This window comes from Falco peregrinus, chromosome 9, assembly GCF_023634155.1.
Source record: "Falco peregrinus isolate bFalPer1 chromosome 9, bFalPer1.pri, whole genome shotgun sequence".
In the NCBI taxonomy this organism is placed as follows: domain Eukaryota; kingdom Metazoa; phylum Chordata; class Aves; order Falconiformes; family Falconidae; genus Falco; species Falco peregrinus.
The window spans coordinates 15,027,134-15,054,853 of record NC_073729.1 but is presented as its reverse complement, the minus strand read 5'-3'; the positions used below and the strand labels follow the sequence as shown (position 1 = coordinate 15,054,853).

Sequence of the window (27,720 nt, the reverse complement as noted above, 5' to 3'; positions counted from 1 at the left end):
TCTTTCTTTACAGTTTGGCACGTTTACTCATTCAGTAACCTGGAACCAGCAACCTCATCCACAGATGATGATTCCAGTACATCAGAGGGTGGCGTAGCATTTCCCATCAGCAGAGTCAAAGTCTGTAACCTACCGCATCCCATTTTGCAACATCCCACTTCAGTCCCCACAATCAGAAACTTGTTCCTGATTTAAAGTTCTAAAGACTAGGTTTTCATAAACCTCTGCCAGGCTAATGGTTTCCTTTCCTTTTCCTCCTATCAGGTATTTCCCTGTCCTCCCATCAGTTAATTCTCCACTGAGTCTACAACTATTTGTTCTAAGTAAAACATACATAAATATATTTAACATGTTCTTGTCCTTTCTTGCTTGCTAATAGATACTTTGTCAACATTTCTTCCTGGTTCCAAATCCCAAGAGTGCACTCCCCTCCTTCTTTCTTCACTGCCAACGCTGGGCCACCGGCCACTTTTTGAGCTGAATTTTTAAGCAGGATCAGCAATAATCATATGTGTATCACTGAAGCTTTTCATTGCCTTCAAATCTCATCGACCAAGAAGGTAACCACTGACTAGCAGTGGGTAGCTTTTTAGAACTTCATGGAGTTAGTTAGCTGTGACAGACTAAGCAGAAGCCTTGCTGATATTAACATGAGACATAGAAGTTTGAAAATGCTTATAAATTTGGTTGCTGTAATGATATAATTGTTATTGCCAAGATTCTCCAGGTAGGCAAGTTTAACAAGAAATATATTTTTAGTTGGACTGGCAAACTGAAAAATAAGCAACAGTAATAAAAATGCTTTGTCTAAAATGGGAAAGTAATTTGTGACTTTCGAGGCAACTATCTTGCTTATAGCAAATTGAATTTCACTGGCTCAATGATATAAAAAGGCCAAACCTATACAGCCATTAGGTGTGCCTAGACATCATCAAAAGTAAGTGCCATGAGGTGGGAAACATTTCAACAGCATCATTAACAACCCCAAAGAATGCCCAAACGATCATACTTGGGAATTTTAAAATGGGCTACTTGGTGCTTGGGCTGCACATTTATGGGCACTCCAGTCCATCATTTTTCTACCAAAAAAAGGGTCGCATCTCTCCTGACTCTCAGAAGCATGTTCTTCCCCCTCCCTCTTCTCACTGGACCCTTCACCGAGCCCCATTGCCTTACTGATGTAGAAGAAAACCATCCAACTCTTTGACCCCCCATCAGCTTGTGATCTGAGCAAGTTAAAGCCTGACAAGCGCTGAGGCCCAAACAAGGTGAGTGCCAGGAGCGTGCGGCCACAAAGCGGAAGGAAGGGAGAGTCAGAGGTGAGGTGTGAGTGATTTCCCCCTTCCAGTGGTGGAGCTTCTTAGTTTGGCTTACCATCTCATGGGAACTGCAGTTTTGGCAGCTGGGAGAAATACCACTATGGTTCCTGTAAAGAAAAAACAAATGTTACCCTATTGCTGATAACCAGCTGATCATCTGGAACGGTTTTCCAGCAAGCTGAAAAATAAAAAAAATAAAAAAAAAAAAGCCTGAATGCATCCCTGATCTAAGCAATCCTACAATATTGACTGCATCACTATGCAGCAAATTGATATTCATGATGTAAAAATAACTCTAGCCACTTGTGGTCAATTGTTGAGCTGATCATCATCAAATAAAGGTTCAAGTAGTCCTAGCTAGCGTTTAACAGACAACAAACCACACATGTTAAATTAATTGAAGCTGATGATTTGAGTATTGGAGACATCAGAGTATCACGAGAACCTAAATTTCATACCGACTAAAGTTAGACAAGAAAATTTCAAATCTGACTGAATTCTTAGGATACAAGGTACACAATGCAATGCCTCAGCTCTGCTAAACACAAACTGCCGGTGATTTTACATGAACATTTGCCTATGTGCTGCAAGCAGCTAAGAAGTGAAGTTGTTTACTGCTTGGCTAAACAAGCTCTGTGAGCAAAGCTCCACGTCATGGCCAGCATGAATACTTTTAAGTATTTCAACAGGCTGCAGACCAAAGTAATTTCAAAACATCTTAGGAAGGCTTGAACATCTCCCCCAACCTTAAAGCCCATCTCATGGTGAAGATCAGCAACAGTCTTGGATAGAAAAAAAATAAAAAAAAAAAAAAAGAAACACACAACCCCATCCTGTCTCAGTGATTTGAGGAACTTGGGCGCTTGCTGCATTGGGCATCTCTCACTTCTGATGAAGCCCCACAGCTGCTCATCTGGGATGGCCAGAAACTACGAAATGGATATGTCAAGGCAAGGCAGCAGCCAGCTGTAATCTTGGCAACGACACAAACATTAAGAGTCTTTTCTTCCCTCCCTATATTGTTATACAGCATAAGATAATTCTTTGGGAATTCAAGAACAGGAATTTGTTAAATAGCTTATGTTAACAAACCTTAGTATTGTGAGAAGGTACCACATTTTATGCATCAAGACTTCCTACACAGAGGGAGGCAAAAGCCAGTTCACCTTTTGGGGAATTACGGCTTCATTACTGGAATGGCAGAAGCATCCAACTTTGAAGGAAAGTGAAAGATAAAATAATACTATTGTTATTTCTCTTTCTACCCTCCTCTGCTAGCTTGTCAAGCCAACCCCACAGCCATTGTGCCCAAATTAATACAGGCAAGTTAAAAGAGCCCAGACAACATAATTTTGTAAAACACTAAGGACTGAAACAACAATCCTGCATGTTCAGGTACACAACTCTATGGCTACGGGCACGCTGACAAGCAGACAAATAGCACATTACAAGGACATGCTTCGTAGCAAAACCTTAATTCTGTGAACTTGGCGCTGTAATAGGAAAGACTGCCTCTAAAAACACCTGCCCTCGCAGGAATTAAACAGCAGTGCTGCTGAAGTCTACGGGCAAAATGAACCTGACACAATGAAGTACAAAAGTTGCCACAAACCGAACTGAGCATAGCAAATAAGTACATATATACGCACACCCCTACGGTTGTTACCCATTATGAAAAACCAGCCTAACTTCTCACCAAACAAGTGACAAAACCAAAACTCAGTCTTTCAGTGCAAACTGAACCAACACCATCACAAACTACGGAGCAAGTACTTGAAGCTACCTAGCAACAGGGAGATAATTCAGGGTAAACAGAGCGATATACTTGCAGACCTATACTTTGTCTGTTCAGTCAGCGTGTCTGAACATCCAAATGCTCCTGACAAATTGCTCACAAGTAATCCCTAATTGCCATGAACAGTATTAAAAAAAAAACATTTTACATAGAAAATTATGTCAAGAAAGCAATTTCACAGGAAACATAGGAATGAATTAAATTTAGGCATAAATCAACCACCTTGAATCACTAACCACCCTGCCTTGACAGTGCTATGAAATACTTCCATTTGCCAACTCTTCTTTATGAAATAGTTGAATTTTAGAAAATTAAACTGTAATCTGATCAGCTCGGTCTCCAAAAGCATATAAGCCATCAGAAGGAAACCTCTCAGTTCAACTTGATTAATACTAGCCAGATTTCATGAAAAGAATCAGGCAAGATTGCTTTCAGATGTAATGTCTAGCTCCACTTGCATTCAGAAACACAGAAAAAGCATGAAAACAATCCAGCTGAAAAAACCCTTACTAAATTAAGGCACAAACTAAGGCTTAGGCAACATGCCTTAAGCTTGAAGAAAAGAACGTGTATCTTAATTTTACTTGCAACCTGGGGGAAAAAAAATACTATTTCAACCAAATACAGTAAAATTTAAGAAGTCTTCCCAAGTCTTCAGATTTTCCAGCGTGGGGAAAAATGGTCCAGCAGCCACCGAAGCGAGGAAGAAAGCTACTCGGCTCACACCCTGTGTCAGAGCTGAATGAGCGCTGCCTATACTTGTCTACTAGCTATTTTTATACCTGCATTTGTATTTCTTGATTAGAGGCTGTGAAATCTGAGAGGTCTTGGATTGCTTCAGTTTGCCTTCCCGGTACGGTGTATTCTCATCTTTGCCATACACTGTACCCACTGCTAGTCCCCGTCTGGATTCTGCTGGCTGCAGATACGGAGCCATCTGCTTTCAGGGAGCGCAGCCCTGAGATGAGAATTTCTCTCTCGTTTAGGGAAATGTGCAAGAACTCTGTGCAACACATTTATATAAAAATCCCATCTTTTTGAATCAATAGCAGGCTTCCGACTCAGTTGTTTTATTAGTTGGAGATCATAGCCACCCTGCTTTTTTAACGGCCTTTGCTTCTTTAGCTACTTTACACTTCTGCACTAAACTTTTCTCTCTTTTACAGCGTCAGTTAGTAACCAATTTACCTGCTCAGTTTTGGGCTGAAATTTCCAAGATGCTTACAGGTTATGCTTTTGTTACTGGAAAGCAGCGAGACACCTCATGTTTTGTTACCCTTAAATCTAAATAATTTCCCTATAGCAGATGCCACAGTGACCATTAACTAGTATTTCTTAAGTAAAATCTAAACGGTATTTTACAGTAGTGTACTGCCACAAATACAACATCTGAAATGTGCCTATTTGCCCTCCAAGTTCTTACAGTATACAACAGTAAAGAAAACAGTAATTCGTGATGTATTATCCCCCTTCAGATTTCATTTCCTTACTTACTCAATCATCTTCAACTGAACTCTAGTGCTCAGAGTGGATCAGTCAGACTCTACGATATGTACACAGTAATATTACAAAAATCTCTTGCTAAAAATAAACTTATTATGCTAGCTGTAAAAGATCAAAAGCATCTATGTAATTAAAAATTATTAAATTGAGAGTACATATGAAACGAACTCTGCATTGTGCTTTTAATTAAAAATATTACCCTGTAAATTAAAACTGAAGGCTTAAAAACAGTAATTAAGCTGGAAAGAATTATTGGAGAAAAGGATCTTTGTATAACTTTGAAATCTCTGAGTAAATTTACGATTAAACACAGGAAATTCTACTGGAAAGAAATGAAAAAGGGCAAAACGGGTCTAGACGAAAGAAGTTGCTAAGTAGACGCATTACTTTTGTAAGAGAATAAAAAGGCGCCATTTCAAATTAAGAGATCTCACCAGCACGCCGCCTCAGAGCAGGCTAATAGCTGTCTGTAAGAAATTACATTTAATAGGGGGGAAAGGCAGGGAATGCTTTAGTAACAACCTGGGCAATTTTGTTTGTGACTCTGTCGCCCTGCAGCAAGCTGCTTCTCATCAACAGAAGGAAAAAACCCAGCAACGCTCCTGTTGCCCCAAATTTTCCTTTAAATCAAGTCAACATCGAGTTCTTTTCCTGCTAAATCCAGCATTGGAGCTCAGTACAACAGTTGTTCAGAAGGGTCTGGAAGCAAGGTACGTGACATTGTCACTGTAAGAACAGTTTCAGCTAGCTTTAGGCTCTAGAAAAATCAGAGGATGTATTTCCCATGGACACCCCAGAAGGGTGTAGCTGGTGAGGTTTCAGTCTCCCAACTGACCTTGGTGACCTTGGGAAGCTTTGCCTAGTTGAGAAGGAGACTGCCTGGGTGACAGCGCAGAAAGCCACTTGTATAGAGGTAACGGAAAAAATCACACACACACACCCCCTACTAACACAGCACAGCTTTAAGGCAATTCGGCCCCATCTATCTGACCCTGCTTTTGGAGTCGGGGGAGAGGGAGCGAGTTCCCAGGAGGGGCTTTCCCACTCAGCTGTGAACATCTGAACATCACGTTACACCCTGGTACCGAGATCAGCTTGCCCAGCAGACACAACAAAGGAGGCACTAAGTACCTGGTGGCTGGATTTCTCTGGGTTCTCCTTACTTCACCGTCCAGAGGTGTCAGGCACATGGCGATGCTGAGACAGGCAGGGTTTGCAGCACTGTTTCTTGACAAGTTGGTTTGAGTAGCTACTGCCTGTATTCTTCCACTCCACCAGCAGATAAAACCCGCACGTGTTGGAAGACACTGGGCTGACTGCATCGAAAGTTAACCGTTAGCATAACCGTAAGTCCAAAAACATCATGATGTACAGTGAAATACTAGAACTCCAGATGGATCACATCTAACCATTTTAATAGCATTTCAGCAAAGACTCATTTGTACAACAGAAGGAGAAATAAATCCATACTCGAGAACATTGTTTGAAAATACAACGGGCTTTCTGGAAGCTTGATGGCTGGATTTCCTTCCCTACAGATTATGGAAGAGTAGCTGACATGTACTGTCCTTTTTGAGAAGCGTTCTTGTTAGACATATTCTCGTTACCTGCGACTGGTGGGCCAACAGAAGGACTGTGGAATAGACTGGGACTGTTACAAAATTAAGGCTTAAAAAAAAAAACAACAACAAAACAACAAAAAAACCCAACCATAACTCTCAGCACAGCAATAGTATCAAAACCACAATAATAATCCGTATGATTTTCCAAGCCATACTAAAAACATTTCAACTCAAACACAGTACATATAACGTCTTTATTAAAGAGATTGTTTTGTATGAGGGCAAACACTTCTCTGAAAGTTTTAACCTTTTGCATGCCAAGAGTCAGCATTAGTCCGAGATCATAAATCCACCTGTAAATTGGCAACTTCCTTATTCTCCGAGCAATTCTTTCCCAAAAATCTCACCTCGTGTAGCAGAGAGCAGATGACACATTATTCATGCTCAGTAATTTTAGATGTGTACTGTTCTCAGCCTCAACTTTTGAAAAACAGAGATAAATAACAATCAATAGTCACGTGCCCTTTATTTGCTTTCAGTGTAACATTCCATGCTAATTGCAGATGTAATATTAATGAGTGTAAATATAAGAATTAACAACTCTGGGTTGGTTTTCTTCTCTTTTGTTTTTACATACGAGTATTTTGGCTTACAAAATTAACAGCATACAGTAAATAATCCTCCCATACTTTGTACAAACTACATGATTTTGATATACAAGGATTCTGTTTTTATTACAGTGACAATATACAACCATGTCTATTTACAATGCAAAAAAGTATATAAACCACATTTAAAACATTCTGCTACTGGCAGCCACTATTGTTTAGGAGGTAGCTTTAATTAACAAAATGAACTGAAGCCACATTTCCCATCATGTGTTCTATCAAATAATTTACAATACAAAGATAAAAATTCATTGTATGAACAGTATATACAGTTTAATTCTCAAAACAGCAATCTACCTTTAAATCCTACCGAGAATGTCTCCAGAGTAACTGGGATGGCAGTGGATTTGCTCTTGATTTAGCGTATTGTTCAAGAAACATACATAATTACTTAATCATGCATTCCTAACTTCGTATCGATCAGATTTCAAACTAAATATAGATAAGCAGATCACTGATTGTACTTAGAACATTTGGGTCTCAGGACTCGAATGGTTTAAAATCGTTACACTGATTTACATGAGAATCAGTGACTTTGCACAGTGTACTTCACTCTCAGTAAAATAATTGGAAAAACGCTTTTCTTTATTGCAAGATTGCTTTCTCTTTTCCCTCCATTTGCTAAAATGTCAGTCTATTCATAGCTGTTATTGGGGCGGTGTAACATTCAACAGGCTGCAGGGTATTAGCCAGTCTTTCTGCAAAGACACAAGCCCTACACACTGACAGCACTGCTCACACCCCCAACACATTGATATTCCTTCCGATAGTGTGACCAAACTGCGTAATACTGAAGAAAGTTGCTGTGGTTCACCTGAAGTAACACATCATCACTGGAAAAATGTGTTCAACCCTCTTATTCCTGACAGCTGTCAATATTATCATTTCATAAGTCTACAGGTATTGTGGATTACAAGTGCTTTACTGTAACAAAAACTTTAAAAAATTGAACGTTGGCTTGAAATACAAAACAAACATGATATTCCTATATTGCTGTCACAGTTACGTATGGGAGAATTAATCCCTTTTTTGGCCCTGCAGTAAAATTCATCCTGAGATTCAATGGTGAATACACTATACAAAGCTAGCAAGAGAGGGGTTTTTAGCTTAATTATAGAAAAGTCACATTTAAAAATAATTTCTTTAATATTAAACAGCTGTCCTTTATATTGTGCTTTGGCAGAAAAAGAAAAAAAAAAAGCCAAAAACCAACAGAACTTACCTCGCCAACAGCAGAAGCAAAGTACAACTGGAGTACAACACGGAAACACACCACTAGGTAAAAAACCAAAACTGTATAAAAGAAACCACTGTTGCGTGGAAAGAGTAAAAACATAGGGTAACAAATCTGGTTTACCAATTATTTACAGTCAGGGCAATCAATTTATTTATTTATTTTTAAAATGTATGGCTCAAGAAGTTACTGCCCGCTTCCCTTCTTTACAAACGACACTAAACGATGATTACAAAAGTGCTTCCTGCTCAAAAGGTCAACACAGGCACCAGCACACCAAGCCTTGTACCTCTATGCCAGAACAGCTGATGGCAAAATGCCTTTTTCAGTCTTTAATTCTTGGTATGTTGTAGGCGTAACGCACCAAAGGGAACCCTCGGCTTTGGTAGAAACAGGCACGGCCACAGGCCTGCACTTGGTCTGAGCTGTCCGACACAAAGGAGTCGTCCTCATCCGCATAGTCGGAGTGGGCAGACTGGGTGCCGCAGTCCAACCAGTAGCCATCCGGCCGTTGGCAAGGCACCACCGCCAGCGCCGGGCAGCTGTGTGACTTTATTAAATGTTTACAGGGCATGGGCTTGGATAAAAGGAGCGATTCGCAACATTCGCACACGGTGATGTTACCCTGCAAGTGGGTGTAGACGCCACAGTCGTAGTAAAAATCCTGCGTCACGCAGCCCCCTTGAGCGTTGACAGCAATCGCTACCGCTCCGTTCTTCCTGGTCAGGTGGCGCCTGAGCAACTTCCAGTCTTCCTTGAACTTTGGGTTGAAGAATACGTACAGCACAGGATTCAGGCAAGCAGGTAATGGGAAAAATATCAAAGTAACAGACTTCATGATTTCAGGGCTGATAGAAATCGCAGTGATCAACGGTGCAAATGAGAAGAATGCAACGGGGCAGAAAAAGATGCAGTTCGTGAAGATTAACCAAGCGACATGCTTAATCATGCTGGACTGTGAGTTTTCGGAGAGGTCCTCTTTTTCCAAGTTGCAATACAGTTTCGTGTAGATAATAGCCATTAGCAAAAATGCTAATGAATTCAGGAGCACTAAAGTTACTGTGAAACCTAACGAAGGCGTTTCTCCAGTGGGGAAGGGCAAGCAAAGGGGTGACGCCGAGTACTCCGCTTTGTAAAAAAGTGGTAAGCATCCTGCTACCACAGCACACAGGAAAGCAAAAACTGCCGCAATCTGAAATTGTTTTTGGTGATTGCTTTTCCCCTTTTTCATGATCTCCTTCGCAGAGAAGCTCCGTTCAACAGCTGCCAACATCAGGAAAAAAATGGCACTTTCTGATGAAAAGACTGCAAGAAACCCAGCAACTCTGCAGCCACTGCCAGTCTCCCACCATATGCCAAATTCAGCAAATCTTCCCCAAGAGACAGCATCCAAGAAAGTTAAAATACCAGTATAGACTCCCATAAATAAGTTAGAGACAGATATCAGGCCTATGAACAGTTTGGCTGATGGCAATGGAGTACAGGATGCAAATATCGTTAACATCACAAGCAGGTTGAAGAACAAAGCAACCAAAAAAATAAACCAGACAGTAAGTCGAATCATCCAGCTCCCCAATAAATATTCACAAGGCTTAAAAGCACCTAGAAGAAAAAAACCAAACAAACAGAAAGACAACCAATTTAGGAAAAAATCATGCCTTAATAAGCAAGATTTTCAAAAGGTATTACAAGAGCACTCCTCATTAATTCATGAATAGAGTACACAGCTGAATTGCTGAATAGGTCAGCTAAAGTAAACGATTCTGCTGAAACTATTTACTAATTAATTATGCTTGAAATAATAATTACTGCAATGAATGGTCACTTGAGAATACTTCGTATAAACAAACTAGCTAAACAAACTTAATTACCTTTCAGCTACTCAAAATAGCTTTTATTAGTGCCACCTGAATACTTTTTTATTTTCCTTAGATTTCATACTTCATTAAAAAAGCTGGTAACAAAATCAAAGCAAATGTTCACAACCAACTTGTAAGGGGAAAGAATTTTTTAGAAGTAACATATTCTCTCAAAAAAGTATTCACAAACGTGCCCTCTGGAGTAACTTTTGGACACAAGAAAAGTCTGTAAACCAGCCCACAAGTTCAATTTAATCAGCTTTAACACAGACAGGAATTCAGTGCAACCCCTCTCCCACAGCCTCGTCACCGAAAGGCACCATGAGCTTGGAAAGTCGTATAGGGAAAACTATTCTTTTTCTTCTTTTGCCACTTAAAAATACTCAAATCATAAAAACAGTCCAACAAGCAAAATGATATCAGGTGAGATAAGGAAAAAAGGTCACTGCTACTGCTTACCCTTCTAATCCTTCTAATTGGTATTTATTCCATAGGGAAATCCTACCGATTTTAAGTAACAATTAGAAGAGTTTAACCTCTCCTACATCCCCATTAGGCATTGCTAATTGTCCGAAGCGCAGCAGCTGGGGATCCCTCCCTGTGACCAGGCACTCCGGGGGCCGAGGGCAGAGCAGCAGGACGCCAGCCTGGGCCCCCACCTCGGGCTGGAGCTTCCACACCGCGTCCAGCCCCGCTCGTGCCCTCCCTTGAGGCAGGGGAACGGGCAGTACAAGCCAGCCCTAACGCGGGCTGCAACGGCAGCTGCGCACAACTGTTAAACGCCAGTGCAAGGATCTCCCAAGGCCTAAGGCAACTTCCAGAAATTACTGAACTGACAAGTCAAAAAAGAATCTTTTTGTTTCTTTAAAGAGAGCAAGCTTCGTTCCTGGGCAAGAACTAATGGTGTTAACTGGATTATCAAGCAGTCAATTCAGCAGGAAAATCATTTTTTTTTTTTTCTTTTTTTTTTCTTTTTTTTTTTCCCCCCCAGGTATTCCCAAGTACAACATCCTCACCACAGTAATTATTTTTACAGTACATTCCTGTGATGCAACAATACCTACTAATCTCAATCTACATGAAATAGAAACAACTTCCTACTTCGGAAATTTTAAAATGTCTATGCTGCACATCCAAAACCAGCCTGTACTCTGTTTTCTAGTACCTATACAGCGTGATATCCTTAGACAGATAAAACCCACCACACTTTCCTGTCTTTCTCCCAAAGTCTACCTATCCTTCAAGTTAAAAGCTAATATTCCCAGCCCACCGGGGGAAATCCATGCTCAGAAGCGTGAATTACACGGCTTTCAGTGCTATGCCACTGGAGTGCCACCGTTCAGCGATCCATTCCTGCCATTAGGCAAAGCAGAAAGTGGATCTACGAGATGAGCAATGATTCAGACCTTACACGGTGGGTGGAGTGTCCTACTTATGACCAGACGACAGCACGGCACAGAAAACAAGCTGTTAGTATGGGAGGGACTGGTGAAAAACAAGGCAAATGGTGAACTTGTAAAACAAGCTCTTCCTTGCTTTTAGAGCTGCAGCATCTCTGGCATGGGCAAAAAGAGAGTGCTAAAGGCTTTCAAGATTTAACCCATGTAACACACTACCCGAATTCTCAGTCTGTGATCAGGAGATCAAAAGTAAATAAGCAGCACCGGTCAAATTAATTCTCAGGTCACGTACAGTTACATTAATAATATATTTGACTTTCTGACCACCATTTTTTTTTTTGGCCGTGATCAAGAAATCCTTGTGATGTTCTGTATACTAAGACTAGAGCTAGCCCAAAAGATGAAAAACAAACAGATTTCCATAATGGATATAAAATACCCCTTTAGGAGAAGGGAATGAAACAAGACTTGGAAAGCCTTTGCTCATCCAAAAGTAACTTCACTGGAAGCGTGCTGTTCCCCCCATCTACGTGTTCCTGTTTATGCAGACAGGAGGGTACGAGACATGTAGAAGGAATCCTCTGGAGAGCCCATGGCAAAGGCAAGGAAGTCAGAGGCACCACAGCAAGTGCTTTAGGAGCTGCGTGGATCTGTGTGTGGAAATTTTCAGTTTGAGGAAGAAAAGCAGAAGGGCAGCACCGAAGCTGCCTAGAATGCAAGTATTCGTTTGCAAGATCAAAGACTTTCAACACTCCTGGACTGTTCAAGCCTGAATTGGAGTAGTTCTGGTGTGCCAGTAAGACTACTCATCACACAAATATCTGCAGCAGTTTACGATGCTACTGCGTGTTCCAGCTACTTGTAACAGCCTTCTGCTGTCAGTTAATGCGGCTGTAGGAGGGCTGGGGAACACATCACGTGAGCGTTCCTCATCCTCTCTCCTGCAGAGACATCAAGCTTAGTTCAAACCACCAATGAGAGCAGTTTGAGTTAAGCTTTTAAACCACAGGCTGACTTCTCGCTGCAACAGATGAGCATTTGTACAGTCTGCTCCGCAGACATTGCTTTGGCAGGAGTAGCGCAGAATTAGGGGGCAGTACATTAAAGACAGCAGGATCTAAATACAAGCATTACAGTCTCGATTGTTCTGCTTACAGAAACAAACTTCTGTTTTTCTCCTAGCGTAGTTCTCCAATACAGGGCTACGTGTCTAAAGCAGAGCCAAATCTTTGTGACTGCTCATCCAAATCAACACTGAAATCAAATGAAGTTTCACCCAAGCATTGTAGAATTTAATCTTCTGTGTACAGAATGACTACGAGGAATGAAAGATGTAATTCTGCAGACAGCTATTTGCATAACACCATGCCTGAAGTTCACAGTGTGACTAAAGGACATTATAAAATTTACCTGTTGCTGGTGTACAGTGAATAATAGTCTGTCCCAGTTCCTCATTTTCCTCATTTCTCAGAGCATCTGCATCGGCTGTATCCAAGCAAAAATGAAAAACAGGTCAGTTGTAGGAAGGGGGAAAAAACAACCAGTGAAATGCAGTGAAGTGAAGCTGCCTAGGATCGAAGTAGCCCTGTGAAGGATCAAAGGCCTAACACTTCACCAGCATTCAAGCCTTTAATGAGTGGAGCTGTCTGGTTTGCCACGTAAGGTTGAATGCCTTGTGCAGAAAAATTGCTGCAGCGGTTTGAGTTAGCGCTGCCTGTCCCAGCTACTCATGATGCTTTATAACAATGCAGCAACATCCTTCATCACCGGGGAAAGATCTATGGGCCCTGAAGCAGAGTGTGGAAGGACAAGCTCTTTCTGAACAGGAAAGTCGGAATACTGAGAACCATAAAATATTTTCTGCTCTGGCAGAAAAAATACCGGCAGTTTAGAACTTTTTAAAAAATGGATTTTTTTTTTTATTACTTTTATTTTTAAAAACAGGCACATCTGACACTGTCAGGATAAGTCCATTTCACCGATTTAGGAGGAACACGGCACTGCCATTCTGTAAGCAACTGTGCTAATCACTTTCAGAGACAGCTTTTGTATCCCAATGAAGATTTACATTTTCCCAGTTTCCTTATCCAAAACCAACATGCACCGTGTTATTTGGTCTAGTCTGGCCCAGAATAATACTGCCGGTTTACCACAACGAGGCACTTACCCTTCTCACGATCCATCGAGGCACCTTGATCTTGGTGACTGGAATCTTCAGCATTAGAGTTTAAATAGGAATCGCAACCCCAAAACGCACAGCACTGGTAAGCATATGGTACTGAGAGTGACCTGCAATACAGGCAGAACAAAGAGTGCTACCCACTGTAAGCAACGTTAAGACTACCGTCTATTATAAATATTTAAGTGGTGCATTCCAGTGCTAAAACTGAACCTTGTTTTTGTCACAGTCGCTAACAAAAGCCTATTTCAAATTGGATCAGTTGTAACCATTTCTGATGAACTTTTGCAGTGAGATAAAGGATAGATGATGCACCCAATTCTTGTCTGCTGCAAGGAGTACAATGAAAATTCTGTGATGTTTAGCTCTCTTTCCTACTCTTTCTACTCCATACACAAACCAAATTCTGATCTGTGGTTAAACTGAAAACTACTAAGGCAAATTAAAGAGTAACTGTTTTGTAAGAAAGTTAATCCCCAGATAACCAGAGTGTTAAAAATTACTTCTTTCCTCCTCAATCTTCATTTTGTGGCCCCAAAATAAGATGTTTTGGTTTGGGTTTGGGGTGGTGGTTTTTTTGCTATTTTTTTGTGTGTGTTCGACAGAAATGGTACACACTGTTAATCCTGGTAGAGAAGTATTACAGCTGCATACAGAGTTTTAAGAAGTCCACATAAACAATGAGATAATAGCAGACCAGAAGCTAATTTTTTCTGACTCAAGACTACAGTATCAACTATCTGCAGTATTGTTCCCGAATTCTGTTCTTGTAAATATTGAGAAGGATCGTCAGTCTAAAGGATCCTACAACGGATTAGTTCTGAAGCACAGATCAAAACCTAAAAACCAGGCTGCTGTTTCCACAGGACTGCTGAGGCATGATTCTAAAAGCAACATGGATTCCTTTGCTGGCCTTGGGCAAATTAACAGTATCTTCATCTCCATTTTTTCCATCGCATAGTACAGGAAATAATTTTTAACTGCTTCTTTTTAATGTGCAGCAAGATCTTTGAAAACGCAAAGCAGTTCATCACTGTCTGATCCACCTCCCACTGAAATCAGTACCAGGTTTCCATTTGAATGATTACTGTTGCTCTTATCATTTGTCTCCAAGAATCAACAGCGTACGTATAAAGCGAGGCGGTTACGGAATCAGACACCTGTGCATCTGCTCCCATTTTCCACACTGAAAGACAGATGTGCTCAGTTCAATAACAAATGGAATCCAACCAAACCACTATCGCAAAGTCAGATGGTATCTGCCTGAAAAGTGGTGGAGGGAGAATATAAAAGGTTCCCAGAAAATTATCTGCAAATAGCTTCTGAACCACAAGCGTCAGATGCTCTTTCATATATGCCAACATTAGGGCACTACAGCACTCGGCAAAGGGCCAGATCACAAGTGTTGTGGAAACTGGCTTCATTTAGTGTCACATCCCTCGTTACTATCAAAATAAGTGATGTGCTCTGTGGTGTTATTTACCAACGTACCGGAGCTTTGCAAAGTTCTTCGCTGCCAAAGCTTCTTTCAGCTCAGAATTGCCCGCAAGTTTAAGCTGGTTCAGTCCACTCAACCCATCCGTTGGAACTGAAGTGAGTTCATTGAAACTGAGGTCTCTGAAATGTGAATATTAAAACAGCTTTACAACAAAGTAAGTTTGAAGACCCTATAGCATACATTTCATTGAAGTAGGAAGGCTTTGCAAAGTCTCACACCGAGGCTGTGGTTTGGCAAACACCTGTCCGTGCAGCAGTATTTTTTTAAATTTAAACTTTAAAGCAGCATGCCCTGCACCTGTTCAGCTAGCGAGAGGTTTCGAGATTCACAGAGATGAAATGCACGATAGGCACATATCAATTTTAAGCTGACAATATTATTAAATACCTCAGCAGTTGCATGACAGAGAGAGGAGGTCACTGCACAGAATAGCCTACCACTTACAGGTTAACGATAGCTCCAACAGTGGTGAAGGCTTCCTTGTGGATCTGATGGATCCGATTTCTGCTGAGATCGCTGCAATGAATGCCAAAGGAGATTATTATTTTAGCAGTTTCAGAAACTGCATACCAGCCACTGTACTAAAGAAAAAAGCTAAGGTGACAAATACATTATGCCTCTGTTGGAAAAGCTAAATGACCGACCCTTCCATCTCCCCTGTCCTCAGCCAGCCAGGTGCAGTAGCAGCCAAATCCCTTGATAAGGCAGCTGTATCCCACTTCACCTCGCCCCCACAGCAGAATCCACCTCGCATTCCTGCTCCATTCCCCCCGTCCTTCTTGGCACCAGCAGCCCAGCCTGCGCTGCCAGCAGAGCACCCATTCCCGCGCCGAAGGTGCCAGGACAATCCCTCTGCTGACAGCCGCACCTGCGGCAGGGCTGGGGGAAGATGAGAGAATAACAAGCAGAAGGGCATCTGCTTTGCTGGATTTCAAAATCCAGCTCCCGCTCCTGCTGCGCCACCATGACTTATGATATAAACATTTCAAAATTAAGATTAATAATAATAAATCAAAATGTAAACCACTTGTCAATTGGTGGATTATTTTCTTCCTGATAATTTCAGTGTTCCTAGATCACCTTCATATAGCTAGAGATGTAAGGGGGGGGATAATTCTGCTTGCTGGTCTGCTCCTCCTGAGGAAAACAGATAGGATCTGTCCAAAAAATATTATATAACAGAATAATATGGCATAATATAATGCAAAATAGTGGACTACTGAAAAATAATCTCCCTGTTTACCTCCTTATGTATACACACACACATATATATACATGAAAATATCTTTATAGGCTAGAAAAACAGAAATGGAGACTAGAAAAGGATGGGACTGAAACTGGCTGCTGCTAACGTATCTTGTACATGCTCCACCTTAGGATGCAGCATAGCTGGCCTTTTGCATCAATCAGATTTATAACACCACACCCTGACATCAGTTTACACGGGAAACAAAAACATCGTTTTACTCAGTATGCAGCTACGTACACTTACAGGATACGAAGGGAGGACAGTCCTTGGAAGGTATCCTCTGTGATTTCATGGATTTGATTATGCTGTAAGGAACTGCAAAGTGAAGAAGCAGAAACAGAGCTTTATGGGCTGGCTGAGCTGATTTCCAACCAAGGGGTAGCTTGGTGCCTGCTAACACATAGACATAGTTTACCAATGGCTAGATTTTTCTCTTTTCCCCTTGTGAAATGCTTGAACAGTTTGCCTGCATTAGCCACGTTAATATAACCAGAAGCTCTTTCCCAGCACCTCTGCCCAATGCCAGCTCACAACTCAATTTAGAGGACACTTAAGGGTGGACTGAATTATTTCCAAGCTGAAAGTAACACCTTGTGAACTTCGAAGAGTCACACAGATTTAAAACAAACCTGCTCCATTCTGCAGGGAACCTTTAGGCACATTCTAACCCTGGGAACACTTTCATTTCTCTAAATACAGATTTAGGAAAGGAAAATGTTGAGAAACATTTCAGAAGCTAATGGGTAGATTACACTTCCAGTTGACTAGCTCCCTCTACAATGAGCCCTAAGATGCCAATAGCGTAACAGTAAAGGCCTGTGAGAGTCTATTTGCCCCACTCCGGTTAAGGGGAAAGAAGCTTGAATGCAGCAGAGGTAGAAGGAGAAGGAAGAACATCTGCAGGTGGAAAAATTGTGTAGGGTCAGGAAATTAAGCTTAAGAAGCTTTGAAGCAATGAAGTAAGGAAAAGCGAAGGTGGGTTTTTAATGTGTCTTACAGGGGCTAGAGGAAAATACATTTTACACAAGCGTGGGCTGATGGTTAGAGGAAACTGGAGAACAGCAGAAGAGGTAAGAGGCGGGAAGGAAAAGACATAAATGCTCATTCCATTTGCATGTATAGCAGTAATACCATGAAACTCAAGATGATGTCATCTTCCATTCTTTTTTGTGCCATAGGAACATCTAAACCTTAGCTAATTAAGGAAAACACAAGCGGCTGAATTCTCTGTCCAGCACATTCCTCACATGTGATGGTCACGTTATCTCTCTCTGTCCTTAACCTTAGAAACTTATGATCAAACACAAGGCAAAAAAGTTTCTAGAGACTTGGACTCAGCATACTAAGGAGGTAATAAAACAACAGGTACTTCTACTTACATTTCTTCCAAGGAGTGGCAACCCTTAAAACTTGGGAGGTCCTTAATATTGTTATAAGACAAGTCCCTTCAAAAAAGAAAACAGAAGAAAGGTGCTTAGTTGAACTCTTCTACTTGAAACATCTCATCACTTGTAACCACTAAATGGAGTGGCAGAAAAATCTTCCTGTTAGTAACATTCTGCAGAAAAACTAAGGCCATTTTAGAGAAAATCATGAAGGGAATTGCAAGTGCAATCTCTCCACAGTCATCCTAACTAGCCCCGCTATGCACTTTGATTATACATATATACACCCAAAGATGCAGAAAGACTAACTCCTATGTCAAGCTTGCAACAGCCAGCAAATAGCAGAAATAAAGTTGTCTACGTAACTCTGCAAAATGTTGATTCGTTGCCTTACATTCACCATATTCATGTAACCTTTTCAAAAACTGCATTTCTCCCCCCCGCCCCGTTTTGCCTCTGAGTTCAGTGAACAATTTATTTTTTCACTTCCCAAAATATTCAGCCAGTGATGTAAAGCGAGCATTACAAAAACTTCATCCCAAAACTCTATCTGACAAGCTTTAACAACTGAAACTAGTACTCTGTAATTGAAAAGTAATGGAGGAATAGGGCATGCCTTTGTACTGATTTCCACAGCTCATGAGATCCCCCCCAGCCAGACTTTTGATTCTTTATTCTATTTCTATATTACTGCTTTCAGCCCTGCATCTGGATAAACACATATCCCCAAAACACTCTGTACAAATTCCCTGAAATCCGAGAGTTGTCACCTGAAAATGTTTAATGATAATCCACTTTTTTAGAATACACGGGATGGATGGCATGCAATGCAGAAATTCGGTGAAAGTTTTGTTATAGTGTGCTGGTCCCTCCCTAAACAGAGGTAGGAAAGTTCAGAACTTTCTGTGAAACTGTGCAGCAAAGAAGGGAACTAGGAACTTGAAAACCATCTTCAAATTTCTGTTCAAAAAATAAACTGACATTTGAAAATAAATCCTGCCTCACCGTTCTTTTTTCCCAGTTTTTCTTCTGTAAAATCTTCCTGCGTGTATCCTTTGTAAACAGGGCTTTGCTTCTCCCCTCCCAATGGTTTCATTTACCTGCTCAGGGCTTTCCTGCATTTATTTTAACATATCCTTACTGGTTTTCCTATCTCGCCTTTGCATTACTAACCCCTTCCTAATCCTCACCTCCATTTCTCTTGGACCCTGATGCTCTCTCCTACATTCCCAAACACAAAAAGTCAAAGCACTGTACCTGAACTGTTCCTCAACCTCCGAACATAGATGACTACTGTTGTGTTAAGAATGAATGGTGGCGGAGGGAATCTGAAGGTGCAAAGACCGTTCTGCAGCACCACCTTTCACGTCTTTTATAACACATGAAAGAAATACAGCATATCCCTATAAAGGGGGGCCTGTTTCAGGAATATAAGGCATTATAATTACATCAACTCTGCCATGAGTCTTGAAGAATCAAGAAACCAGAATCACATTTCCAACTTCCAGAGAACTACTTGGATGAGAAACTCCAAGCAATACTGTTGCTTGAAGGTAGATTTACATTGCTTTCGAAACATTTTGATTCGGATGAAAATAGAAGTATAATGTGTATACTTACAAAGTTCGTAGCACCTTTTGCTCTTGGCATAAATTCACAGGAATACTGTTTATCTTGGTCCCTGTTAGAGTTCTGCAGGGAAAAAAAAAACAACAAAAAACCACCATCTATAAATGTTTGCATTGTTGATGGTACATGGCATAACAAGCATATGTAAGAGCAGAATAAGGATGGTGTCTCAGCTATCGGGATGATAGATTCACCCAGCAACACTGGTTTTGGTTTGGCTTTTTGGAAAAGGCCAACCTTTCTGGTTTTGAGTTCTGTGAGGGGTGAGTTTAGTATCAATAGCCTTATCATAGTCTGTTGTCAGCCTACCCTGTTAAAAGAAAAAAGTAAGAGGCACCCAGGTATCACAGAAAGTAGAGCTACATAATTACATTTATTGGCAGAAAGAGAGCATATATCCACTTGCTGGATCCACTAATCATGCTTCGATCACTTCCCAAGAGGCAAAACCAGAAAATTAGTGGAAATTACTTCTGTATAAGATACTTACAAGCTCTCCAGATAAACAGTTCCCGTCAAATTAGGAAACCACTGCACCATGCTGGCACCCCGAATGACCCTAAAAAAATCCCCATGAAAATCAGCTGTAAGCTATTACACAAATGAATTGTGACATCCAATCCTGCTATCATAGATATTTTCACTAAGAAGACTTGCTAACGTTCTTACTGCTTTTGTTGAAATTTTACACTTGAATAGTGTGTAGGAGAATTTTTTTCACTGCTTCTTATACTAGTAATTTGCTTAATAAATTACCCCTCCATTAGCAAACAACTGGAATTCATCAAGCTGGAAAGAGTCCTATCAATGCACATATAAAAAGGGCATAAACTCATAGGTAGTTTGTAGTTCAAAGTTTGAAGTCTCACTCTGTTTCCCTTACTCGTCACCCCCAGATCTGATAACTTTTGAGAGCATGCATGCACCAACCTGCAAAACATTCTCACAATGTACATCCCTGTTCAAAAACCACCGAGGACATATTGCAGTTTAAGTAAGAACCTGAGCATTTGGCCTGAGGTTATGTGTCTTATGCAAGGTAATGAAGATTTAAAAAAAAAAAAAGAAGTTGCTAGAGCTTCTTAAGAAACTAGATATTCCCAACACAAACCAGTGTTTCTTAAAGCTTACTACAAGAAAACTGTAAGGTAAAAGTCAGTCACAAAATTTAGTTACTCCGAGTTCTTTGCCACAACATTTCACATCCATTTGTTGTACTAAATAGTTGAGAGGATACTTACAGGGAATGCAGATCTGACAGATTCTGAAATGCTGAGTTCCCCACAAAAGACAAAGGATTATCATACAAATGTCTGCAGAATGAAAAACATGTTTCAGTCGTCGTTTTTACAGTCACTGTCTGCTAAAAGCTAAAAATAGATGCATGAAAATTACTTACATCGTTCTTAGAAGGGGGTTTCCTGCAAATGCACCATCGGGAATTATGGAAATGTAGTTACTGTGAAATCCCCTAAAGATATTAGCAAAGAAGAAAACCAACATTCAAAAACGTACTGGCAGTAGATTCAACCAATAGACATTTTCTTCACACCTACTCAATTCCCAATCCTGCCAAAACCAGGATTGTAGTTAAATAGGAGTAAGTCAAACTGTAGGAATAACTTTGAAGGTACAATCTGTCTACTGCACATCAACTAAACCGAAAATACTTCATTAGAAGGAAGCTATTCTGTCCAAAACATGATCTTGTGCTTTCTTCTCCTCTTCATCCTCTCTTAAGGAGGGGACAAGGAAAACATGTGTGATCAGTGAATACTTAATTCTGCTACTGGAGGCCAAAACAAGCTCGTGATTAAGATCTATGCTAATGATTCTCCTGAATAAATTGCGTGCTTATATAACTCCAAAATAATTTTCAATAGGTTCCCTCTCTAGCTGATTATTATATTTTCCTTTAATTATAGCCTCACTTAGCATAACTTAATCTGATTTAAGTTGCTGCATAATGAGACAAGCATTCTTAAACTCAGGAATTTCTTCTCTTTTTATTTATGGAAAGGAAAAAGAGAACTGCTAAAAAGGGAGAATAAGGAATACTCACAACTCCTTTAGACTTGGGAGTGCTTTTATGGCTTCAGGGAACTCCACCATGTTATTATAATTCAAATCCCTGGAAGAAATAAAGCAGGAAAATTATAAAATTCTTAGTAGTGTTCAGCAATTGTCAAAATAGTTTTTGTTTAAGACAATTCCATGATAGTAAAAAGTTCTCAGAACTTCTTTAACTAGACCATAGAATAACTTTTAACTTAGATTCAGTCTTCTGATGTTCTACATGCTTTATAACCAGCTAATAGCTTAGGTAAGATATTAAATATTATGCAGATTATTCATATTAAGTTAAATGGCATTTCCTTACAGCAAAGTTCAGTATTTTTCAACACCTCATAGATCTTTCTTCAACAGAATTTACATGGAAATGAACTAAGATTTCAAAGCTTTTTTTTTTTTTTTAAAAAAAAAAAAGTAGACACAAATGACTACTCTTTATGAGCTTACAAAGAAAACATTTCTTTCAGGTTTTATGAAATCACTAAGTAATAGCAGACCTTATAGCAAAACCGGTTAAAAATACTGAACAGAAAGAAGCAGAGGGAAATATCACACTGATTCAATCCACATCGGTGATGGGGGATCTGCTGAAATCTTGGTTAACCTGTCACCATTCTAGCCGTAATGCCAGGACCGGCCACAGTCTTTTTTCTGCAAAAGGGACTCCTTATGAGCAGCAAAAACATTTTGAGAGTCTTACATCAGCTGTGTGTATTTACATAGCAACTCGTTATTACTTAATTGAGGTTCTAAGAGAATGACAAGGTAGTCAGAGTAAGCAGCATTCCTGGACTCATCCTCGTGTTAACAGAGGCTGTCACTGGCTTGCCCCTGCCTTCCTTCATTTGCATTATTTATTTAGCATTCTCCTAAGTGTAACAAAGTGTGCCACTGAAGGAGATACCACCTATTAGACATGCACTGAGTGAGCCGAAGGGAAATGGGGAACATAACCCAAGCGGCTGGAAGCCATTCCTCTCCAAGGAGGCACTCTGGATGTTGAGGAGCACCATGGAGCCGCAATGCAGCCACCACGGACACCCAGTTCTGCAAAGAGTTCAAGTTGTCAGCGGGGACCACAGACATGGGGAGAGGGGAAGGTGAAGCTTCTCACCCCCATCCCCTGTTTTCTGTCCAAAGGAACATAAGGCTCACCGTTTCACAGAGTCATGGAGTGGTTTGGGTTGGAAGGGACCTTAAAAATCATTCTGTTCCAAGCCCCCTGCCATGGGCAGGGACACCTTCCACTGGTTTCAGATCAACCAGTTCATCATCTTAGTATGTGTCAGTATTTGGAGTAAGGTCAGGTGAATCTCTTGTATGAGAGGCTGGGAACAAGGAGCTGGGCTGTTTTCTACCAGCTTGCAGAGAACGGGGTCAGGAGGTGTGGGGACACATGAGCGACATTCTCCTTGGCAGGCACTGGAGCACATCCAGGAACGGAGGAACAGCGAAGAAACAGCCCACTGGGACCCTTGGAGAAACCTCCGACTGTCACACTGCAGTTTTAGCTGTCTATCTTAGCATATGCTGAATCCTACAGTAAATCTGAGAAACAAGTATTGGACCCTTATCACTCACAGGACCACTCAAACACTTCTGATACATCCACCTGACTGAGTGGAGTGCTATGTGAAGACACACCAGCTACACCAGGGCTAGGAACATCAGAGCCACTTCATCCAGCCTGACATTTCACCCAGGCTATTACCTACCTGCTTCTCAACATCATTCATTAGTTTTGGTGGAGCACTGCACTGGTACTAGCCTTCAGTTCCAAAACCTGAGATGGACCTAAGTGTTGGTAGTATGTATTGTGTGGTGCACACGTGCATTATTTGCAAAACCTTTACCATACCAGTCAGGTAACCTTAATTAAACTGGGAATGACACAAACACCGAACAACGAACTACTTCAAGAAGCATACTTACAAAGTTTCAAGGTTGTCTAATCCATCAAAACAGTGTTTTCCTATAGTTTTTATTTTATTATTATGAAGATGTCTAAAAAGCAAAAGAAGTACGAAAACAAGTGAATGACTTCATATAAGTTAACTAAGTAGCAGATATTTCTATGAAATCAAGACAGTTAAATGGTTTAGAAAAAACATTGCATGGGGTGAATTTTGCAGAAGAATGTCTTTCACTTCCAGACAGAAATATTTCATCCTCGCATGGGAACAGCACAGACTGCCTGCAGTCAAGACAAACTATTTTAAACCTTTACTCACTGTCCAGAAGTGTGATAAAGATATGACTTAAACATATAAATCAAACTAGTTCTTCATATTCAAGCATGGAGATATTTACGACTACACAAGAACAGGTCTGTAACAGATAATATTTTCTTCTTTTAATATCTCTGAAAGCTTTCTCTGACAACGATTGGTTTGATATATTCATCACTAAAACAAGATGGCAGGAAAATATATGCCAATATCACTACCCACAGCCTGTTTAACTTTCCATTTAGGAGTGAGTCTTTAGCAATCCTTCAGCGGGTTGCCCAGTTGTACACGGTATCATCTCATGTCAGCAGTGTAGGCTCTCACCAGACAACTGAGCCAAAACACAGCAACGTGCCATTTGCAAAGCCATCCCAAATTAACCACAACGGTAACCAAGGAGAGAATCAGCGACCTACGAAACGCAGTGATAAGTACTCACAGAACAACAAGACTTGAAAGGTTTGTAAATGCATAGTCAGGAATGTGCGTTATTTTGTTGAGCGCCAGCGTCAACGCCTGCAGAGAGGGGAGGTTGCTGAGCGGGTAGATGGGAACTTCTGTCAGACTGTTGTCATCCAACCAAAGGTGACGCAACTGCACCAGACCCTCAAAACTGTCTTCTGGTATGGCGGTAATATGGTTAGCATCTAAACGCCTATATTAAAACAGAAAGAATTCAACAGTCAACTCACAAATTACAGGTAAGTAAAAGTATCAACTGAAGTCCTCTTACTCCTGAGTATTTTTTTAAAGCTTAAATATGCTTTACTGATATAATTTAATTTTGGAAAGGCTGCATGTTTACTCAATGTTGTATGAGCACTTTTTCAAGGAAGAGCCCGTACAAGAAAGCTTCGTAAAAAAATTCTGGTCAGACATTTTTAATAAAATATTTTAACAAATTCCTATGCTTATAATCAACTTAAACGGAATTGATAAGTCTACAGACATTGCCCCAGCCAACCCCCAGCTGCTAATAGCGGAACAAGTCTTTAAATTGGCAGTTTGATGGTGTATGCAAGATTGCAGAGGCATTTGAACTGACCATCCCTACAGCTACCTTATGTGTATATATATATATATATATACACACACACACACAGAGCACATATACTGTTACGTGCTACGTGGTACTGCTATACACCCTAGGTGACTACTTTGGAGAACAAGATTATTAAAAGCAGTTCTTGAACAAAGTCAGAGTTATGAATTATCCTGACAAATAAAATTGTATCAGCAACCGAGAAATTTCTTTCACTCTTGTACCTGATCCTTTCTTACACACTCCACAACAAAACGCAAAATGACATGTTAGCATTGCTGACTACTGTACGTGATTGGATTTGCCATCACACTTTTCCACTGAATGACCTCCTATCACAAACATTAGTGGTAGTAACACACGTGGAAAGCGATTATACCGTCTTTCATATAGGAAGTCAAACCATGTGCAACAATTAGTTCTGCTACAGTCACTGGCTCACCTACACTGTGGGGTTTCACCACTTCATGTTTCAAAGCAATAAAAAAAACAAAAAAACCCCACACAACCAAAAAAACCCCACTCCACACCTGGAAACCTAAGAGGCTAAAATGCACACCCTCAGCTCCGGCTCCAGATGTGAAGCCCTCACAACAGGAGGTGCAGGTGTTACTGTCAGAGTCTCGCCCAGAATCCTGATCCACGACAGCTGACAAACCTGATACTGCAACTCCTTCTCTGATGGCTTTGGCAGCCACAACAGAAACTCTCAGGCAAAATGACACATGCTTTTTCTTCATGCAATACGCTCTGAACCGATTTGTTTTTTTCATCTTCCTCCACTAGCAGCGCAGTTATTTGACCAGCATCGCTGGCCACCAGGGCAGGCAAAAGACAGACACGGGGACCAGTTCAGGTCTGTCAACACTGCACCACGTAACCAGATGTGTTAGGGACAAAATGGAAGCCCCAGGAATGGGCAGCAGCAAAGGATGACCAGGATTACGCAAAACAGTAACAAAGTGCTGTTCTTCACACGGGGATGAGAGGGCAGGTCAGCAGTGATAGCCAATGAGATGGAAAAAAAATGGATTTTAACTGATGCAAGCCAGCACAGGGCTAAGAGCAACAGGCAGTGTTTGACCATCCTCCGACCTAGAGGCTGTCTTCTCTAGCTCAGTGCACAACTGAACCACGGTGACTTGGCTGCAAACATGGAAGAAAACACCTTGCATAACCGCTTTGAAATGCCTGGTCTACCAGCCACGGTACGTATGCTGCTGTCCAGGCAGCCAAAATACATACACCCTCCTCCATCAGCATCGATGCTCATTACGATACTAATCAGCACAGGTTTTGAGTTACATTAAGCATTCACTGTGCTTCTAAAGCCATGATCAGACATGCTCTTGAAAGTCTAGCTGGGTTACTTTAAGAAGTCATTGCCTCTGGCCATTCGCCCCATCCCTCCCTGGGCTGGCAGAGCCGACCAAGTGACTGTGCTGCATTTGTCCCGGGGAACAGTCAAACAGCTTCATCGGTCATGGAAGTGCTTCTGGACCCCAATACTTGGAAGACATTCTGAATTTAAAGGGAAAAAACAGGCTTGATCAATAATTAATGCACTTAATCTACCTCCATCAAAGTGTTTTGTTGTGATTTACATGGTTTACGTATTTCAAATTATTAGGAAAAAAAGTCAGCAGCCGAATTTCCATGTAATAAAAAGTGAAGAAATCCATCACATTAGGCAGCAAATACACCAATACAAGTGAAAAGTTACAAAACTATCTGCAGTCAGAGGCTCTCTCATAAGATGAGTGAATGCCATGAGCTGCAAATCTATACATCAAAGACCTAATTCCTATGGCTCACATACTGGCATCCCCTTATCATTTGCCCCATGGTCTGACAGGTGTGTACACCATTCTGTTTGAACACTTTTAGGCTGCACTGAGACTGGAACAATTCAGAGAAATTAAACACCTGATAATAGAGGGGGAAAAAAAAAAAGGGGGGGGGTGTGCGGCAGCGAGGAAAAAAGCCTGCAGCTCTGCTTCAGAAAAAAAAAAAAACAAAACAAAACTAGAAATTACCTGTCTTTCTTCTCTCTCCTAAATTCACACACCTCCCAGAAGATCAAAAGAATTGTTTTCTAGTGGAATAAACATATCCGAGTTTTCTGCAACTCATTTCTCCCTGCTCCCCCCATTTTTATTTTTTTTGTCTTTTTGGCGGGGGGAGGTGGTAGTGGTGGGGGTTTTTTGGTAAAAGCAAGCAGCAGCATACTCCAGAGGCAGGCCTCAGTCCTTGTGACTACTTGCCTATACCTATGTTTGTACTTTCACTGCGCTCCTTGCTCAATCCCATTCTCTCTGGCCGACTCCGTGAAGCAAAACCACAGTGAAGCCTCACGCCCTGCTCCTCCTCTCCCACCCTTAAAGTCGACCATGACCAGGGGAAGAATGGATGCATGCAATGAGGGAGTCAAACTCCCAGCCAGGGAGAACAAAGAAGGTCACGGAGAAGGTGATGGACCCTCCATCCCCAGCTTGCTTTGCCAAGACCTCCATCCCCCAGCGCAGGCGGATTGAGTACCCAAGTAACTCCGCATGTTGAAGCGATGGCTCTCCGCAGCCGTCCAGCCTTGCTGTGTTCATCATCTCCTGCCCACGGCAGCAAAACTGAGGCAGGGGAAGGAGAACACCACCCACCAACTGTCACTGAGCTCGGAGGGCGAAAGAGGGTGCTTTTCTGGCTCTCGTCACTTCTTTGCAAACTTTTGGCATCATCTTAAGAAAGGCTATGTCTGAATAGAGCTGAAAGTAATTTCCAATGCCAAATCATAAAGCTGAAGTCCAGCAGAGAGGACATCATGCTGTGATTACTTGTGTGTCTCCCATTCTGTGTTTACATAGCGACTTCCTGATCTCTGCGGCTGAAGATCTCTGTGCCAGCCCAAGATTTCCCCAGAGGCCAACGAATATATCAGTAAAAAAGCTGAAAATAGACGGTTTGCCCAGAGTTTTCATTGACCTGCATTTATAGTTTTAAAGGGAAAACCTGTGATTTACAAATGCTATAGCAACAAGCACAGCATCAACAGAACCAAAGTAATTGTTACTATGATTGCACAAAAATATTTATTGGTGCTGGA

General features: G+C 41.1%; 1 protein-coding gene across 3 annotated transcripts in view; it reads right to left on the bottom strand.

The window, feature by feature from the left end:
- Nucleotides 1–6,414: 6,414 nt before the first annotated feature.
- The window catches only part of LGR4 (leucine rich repeat containing G protein-coupled receptor 4), an 81,528-nt gene continuing 60,222 nt past the window's right edge, over nt 6,415–27,720 (bottom strand). For all 3 annotated transcript variants that reach the window (XM_055814019.1, XM_055814021.1, XM_055814020.1), the window contains exons 5-18: nt 24,021–24,236; nt 23,286–23,357; nt 21,343–21,411; nt 20,680–20,751; nt 20,522–20,593; nt 19,771–19,839; nt 19,272–19,343; nt 17,646–17,711; nt 16,510–16,581; nt 15,462–15,533; nt 15,011–15,136; nt 13,508–13,629; nt 12,751–12,825; nt 6,415–9,683 (exon numbers count right to left, since the gene is read on the bottom strand). In XM_055814019.1, coding sequence (XP_055669994.1) covers nt 8,407–9,683; nt 12,751–12,825; nt 13,508–13,629; nt 15,011–15,136; nt 15,462–15,533; nt 16,510–16,581; nt 17,646–17,711; nt 19,272–19,343; nt 19,771–19,839; nt 20,522–20,593; nt 20,680–20,751; nt 21,343–21,411; nt 23,286–23,357; nt 24,021–24,236 — 2,452 coding nt within the window. In that variant the 3' untranslated portion in view covers nt 6,415–8,406. The remainder of the gene's footprint in view (nt 9,684–12,750; nt 12,826–13,507; nt 13,630–15,010; nt 15,137–15,461; nt 15,534–16,509; nt 16,582–17,645; nt 17,712–19,271; nt 19,344–19,770; nt 19,840–20,521; nt 20,594–20,679; nt 20,752–21,342; nt 21,412–23,285; nt 23,358–24,020; nt 24,237–27,720) is intronic.